The following is a 5,024-nucleotide window of genomic DNA, read 5'->3' as shown; positions in this document are numbered from 1 at the left end:
GTCCCCAAGAACTTTTCGATGATTGGCATCACGACTTCGATCAGTTCTGAAAAACGGCATTTTTCAATGTTTTTCAGCATTTCCTGAATTTTGTTCGTTAAGATGGAAAACACAGTCGTTGCCACCAGTATGTTGTCGGAGTCATTGCTGTTGTACAATTCAACAAAAAGATTTGCATGGTCCATGCAATTGCTCAATAAAGTACGACTGATGATCATTTCGGACAGAATCTTGACGTTTTTGGCCAAGTTGAAGCTTTGAAGCAAAGCTCCTTTGACAATGAAAAATAAATTTTGGCTCAGGAAAACGCGGTCTTGTTCACTTATCACGTCGAGCGGATTATCGTCGTTAGACTTTTTATTGTGATGCCACTTCGTGGCAATCATGTTTTTTAACTGAATACAAGCCGTGAGTCGCAAAACCTCAGAGTATGTTGTCGTGACGATCACAAAAAATAGTTGCTTCACCAAATCCGGGTTCGAACTTAAGTCTTGCAGAATGTACTCTGCTTGCTTTCGCAGTGCCACGTTGCTCGATTGAACATTTCCCAGTTCTGCGACGAATATTATATGTTTGTTCTGACTTACGGAATACTAACTCTTCTAACTGCATAATTTGCTATTTATTCAATTGAGCATCTAAGTCAATTTTTAACAAAAAATATAAGTATTTAATTTAATTTAAAAAAACGTAAAATTTTATAAAGTTAAAAAAAACATTTTTACTCTAATGAGCCCTTGTATAGTGTAAATTGCACTTTTTTGATTTTCTTTAAGCGAATTTAGTATGCTACAAGGAAGCGTGGGGTTGCCCCCAACGATTTGGCGTATAATGAAACATATCGTTTCTTGACAGCCCCAGTACGAAATGTGAGAATTAAGCGCGATGATTAGATCTGGGAATATAATTTTTTCAAACGGTTTGTGCAAAGAGAAATCGAATCTCGAAGGGATAGTCAAACCTCTTCGAGTTTCGAGATCGCCTTCTTGGTGCCCGTAGTTTTTGAACACTTCGTATTTGAATAGTTCATAAGTCATTTCGTGATCGCTTATCTCGCCGATTTTGAGCCAGGCGTCAAACGTGAGGTTACTGTACGAATGCTTAAACTTAAGTTTATTTTTGCAGAAAGAATAAATGTAATAATAAATTATAAAATCGGTTGCTCTCATTGTGAAATTTTGGAAAGACTTGTACTTGGACTTTTTTCTCTTCAAAGGAGTTGCAACTTTGTGAAAATAATTGATAATTAGTTTTCTGATGCAGCGAGTCCTGAAAATGAGTTCTTCGTTTAACTTTAAAGAAATGTTTTCATGGTAAAACAACGTGGGCAAGTCGTAAGTAAAATTGCGTGAAGCCCTGGGTTTAAGCGTAGAAAGCGTGTGCAGAGCAGATTTAATGTGAGGTTCGCTGCCGTTGCCCAGAACGCCGTACCTGTTGGCGAAGTTGATTCTGAACGGCAACTCTAGAGCTCTATTATACTTATTGAACTTGACAAAGTTGCGAAATTTTTTGTGATTGTATATTTTATTTGTCAAATCATCCGTGATTTCTTTAAACACAGGGAAGTATTTGAATAATTTTCGTTTGTTGGTGATAAAGTACCAAAATTTGTTAGAGTGCGATTTGATGACGATAGGAGCCGGAATAAAGTTTAAAGTAGTGTAATAAAGGGCTTCGAAACGCGCTGCAAACGGATCAGAATAATGGAAGATGTTGTAAAACCGAGTGAAGTTCTGTCCAGTAACGCGGAACGGGTTTTTATTGAACATTTTCTTGTTCTGCATGGCGTAGTGGTTGGCTATGGGAGAACCTAGGGCGAAAAAAAAATCAAGCTTGAAATTCAGTAATTGGTGAGAAACATTTTTCAGGTTTTCAAAGTTTTTTCCATCTTCTTGCGTTTTGTTGTTCGCCAAATAATTTTTTAACAGCAGTGATTCGTTGCGAAGCAACGAATCAGCGGTTAAAATGTCGAAGATCAGCTGTGAGCCTAAACTGTGCGCTACGATAACTATTTTACTATGTTTATAAGCCCCAGAGGGGTCTTGACGAAAATTTTTAACTTTATTATTTAAAGTAGTTGCTAATGATTTAATCATGCTTTTACGCCATACCAAGTTGAAGTAGCACGTGTAGTCTGCAACTAGATTTCGGATGTAGATGCGCATCCCCCACGTGCGAAACTGTTCGTTAAACACCATTAAGTTATTCATGTTTGTGTTAAAAAGTAAAGAATCTTCAGCATCAGTCGTGATGTGCGGGTTCTCGAAAAACGACACGTGGGAAGCGTTTCTTTCAACTGAAGAAACCGAATTAATTGAAGTGAAATCATCAATATGTGATTCAGTTGGGTTTATTATGCTGGCAGTTAGGTTTTCTTCCTTAAACTGATTATTCTTAAAGTTGCGTTTCACCAGATTTCCACAAACAAAAACTTGATTCATCACGTTAGTTTGTTTGTAAAAAATTGCATCTTTCCAATTTATCATTTCGACGCGATAAGTAAGGTTTGATAACGAGAACCATTTATCTTCTAGCTTGCTGAACGTATCAAAAAATTTCCCCTTAGTATTATGTAGCATAGCACTGCTGGGTGACACACCATGAACAAGAAAAATTATAAAATCAATTTCATTGCGCAGTTTTTTTTTTTCAAATTCATACATTACCGAGCGCTTTTAAATGAATGAGTTTTCAACTACAAATAATTGAATTGAAAAAACTCTCAACTTCGTTAAAATTTATTCTGTATTGAAAATTTTTTTCCATATTTTTTATAGAAATAATTCCATTTTTTATTTCATCTTCGCCCATAATAACCATATATGGAATTTTAGCGTTTAAAACAGTCTTTAACTCGTTATTTAAACCCTGGTTAGTTTTGAGTGAATATTCAGTAACGATTCCAATTTTTCGTAATTTATTTGCAAGGATTATAACGTCTTTTAAATCTACATTTTTCAATTTCGCTATGTAAACATGTAAAACTTTGTTGTTCGGTAGCCATTTGTCAAAAAGTTCCGGGTCGGAAACCAGTTTTTCTAATATGAGCGTCATTAACCTTTCTAATCCAAAACTCACACCCACAGCTGGGATACAGTTATTTGAGAAACAGCGCAACAAATTGTCGTATCGCCCACCCGCAGCTATAGTCTTTACTCCAAGAGCATCATCATTTATAGTCACTTCGTAAATAATGCCTGTGTAGTAATCAAGACCGCGTGCTAAACTTAAATTAAGCTTGATACTTGCGTTGTCTAAAATAAAAAATATTTTTTCGAATTCATGAATTGCTTTGTTAAAGTTTTTATCAGAATGAAGCTCTTGTTTTTCCTTCAAAAACTGAATGATTTCCTGATTAGATCCATCAAACAAAATCAAGTCTTTTATTCTGTCTACCACGGCAACATCTATCTGTTTGACCATTATTAATTCGTTTTTTACTTCTTCCCATGGTTGCTTGTCCAATTTATCAATAGAGGAACAAACCACTGGAATATTTTTTTTGTCTACTCCGGAAGCGGAAAGTATCGCGTTCAAAATGGAGCGGTGATTTACATTTATTGTGTACTGACTAAAAAATAAATCGAATCGCTTTAGAACTTCATTAATCACTAATAGAACTTCGACATCAGAACTCAATTCATTATATTGACCCAAAATATCAAAATCGCATTGGTAAAATTCACGATATCGACCTTTATTCATTTGAGGTTCATCACGACGATATACTTTTCCAATTTGGAAACGTTTAATTTTTTCAACGTCATGAGTCGAACAATATCGTGCAAAAGGAACCGTCAAGTCGTATCTTAAAGCCAATAATTCTCCACCGTGATTCGCTAAGTCATAAATAAGTTTACTATCTTCTCCATACTTTTCAACCAAAATTTCTTTGAGTTCAAAGACTGGAGTGTCAATGGCTTCAGCGCCAAACAATCGAAATACCTTAGTAATTTCATTTATAACTATATTACGCATCTTCATCTCGGACTGGTGAAAGTCGCGTGTTCCTTTAGGCGTTTTAGGTTTTTTCAAATTGTTTTTTCTCGACAAAAGTAAATCGGTGAGTTGTTGCAGATCTTTTGTAAAAGTAAAAGTCCTATAATCTGGTGGGATATTTTTTTCTGTTTCATCATTGATAGTTTCAAGCAATTTCAAACAGCCTTTTCCTAAACAAGGCTTAAAACTTTGTTTCACATATGTGTGGCTAAGATTTTTACAACTAAGACTGTTTTTTTTTATTTCAGTTCGCAGCTTGATATTGAATTCCGTTAATTTAAATACGAAATATATCAGACTAGAACCTATTTCTATTGTGAATATGCATGAATCGCTCAGTTTTATAAACAAATCTTCGGAATTACTAGCCACTAATTTTTTGAAATTCACGTAACTATCTATCTGTTCAAGCTCCGTCAAATTTTCCATCCGATATTTGGATAACACAAACAACGCCAAAATAATGCCGCATAAACGTTGACAAACTTGTGCAAAAAAAACGTTGTTGAAGGAGTTACTATGTTCCTGACACCCATCTACAAAAAGAATATTTCTACATACGTCTTTGTCTCTGAAATAAGCAAATGATTCTAAAACTTCAACGATTTCTTGTACGAACTCTGCATGAAAATTTTCTAAATTGACAAGTTGCTTCCCACTCACTTTGCTGTCTTCATTGAGATAGTCCAAATCGAATCCCAGCTGTTTTCTGAATGAACTAGCTTTTACATTTTTAAGTTCAGACGTTTTTATCTTCTTAATGTCCAAAAATTCACTGAATAAACTAAACTCAGTTATAAATTTATAATGAACCCATTTGAGCAAAGTTTCGGCATCATACATATTAGTTTGACTATTCTGATTTTGTGTGCAAATTATCTTTACCGAGTATATTCGTTTTTTAAAAAATTCAATTAATTAATTTGTATAGATTATTTTACTAATAACAATTGTTCAAAAATTTTTAAATGCTATTAGTTCGTTAAATGCATTTACAATAAGAAAAGTTTAATTTGATTCCTTAA

General features: G+C 34.4%; 1 protein-coding gene across 1 annotated transcript; it reads right to left on the bottom strand.

The window, feature by feature from the left end:
• Nucleotides 1-2,691: 2,691 nt before the first annotated feature.
• Nucleotides 2,692-3,984, bottom strand: LOC142598046 (histidine--tRNA ligase, cytoplasmic-like). The gene is made up of 2 exons (XM_075735020.1): nt 3,157-3,984; nt 2,692-2,868 (listed from the first exon to the last, which is right to left on the bottom strand). The coding sequence occupies exons 1-2, from the start codon at nt 3,982-3,984 to the stop codon at nt 2,692-2,694; spliced, it is 1,005 nt and encodes a 334-aa protein (XP_075591135.1).
• Between the last annotated feature and the right edge of the window lie 1,040 nt (nt 3,985-5,024).

The sequence above is a fragment of the Dermatophagoides farinae genome, unplaced genomic scaffold (assembly GCF_024713945.1).
Source record: "Dermatophagoides farinae isolate YC_2012a unplaced genomic scaffold, ASM2471394v1 contig5, whole genome shotgun sequence".
In the NCBI taxonomy this organism is placed as follows: Eukaryota; Metazoa; Arthropoda; class Arachnida; order Sarcoptiformes; family Pyroglyphidae; genus Dermatophagoides; species Dermatophagoides farinae.
Note: the sequence above shows the minus strand (reverse complement) of the source record. Positions and strands in the feature narration are given on the sequence as shown.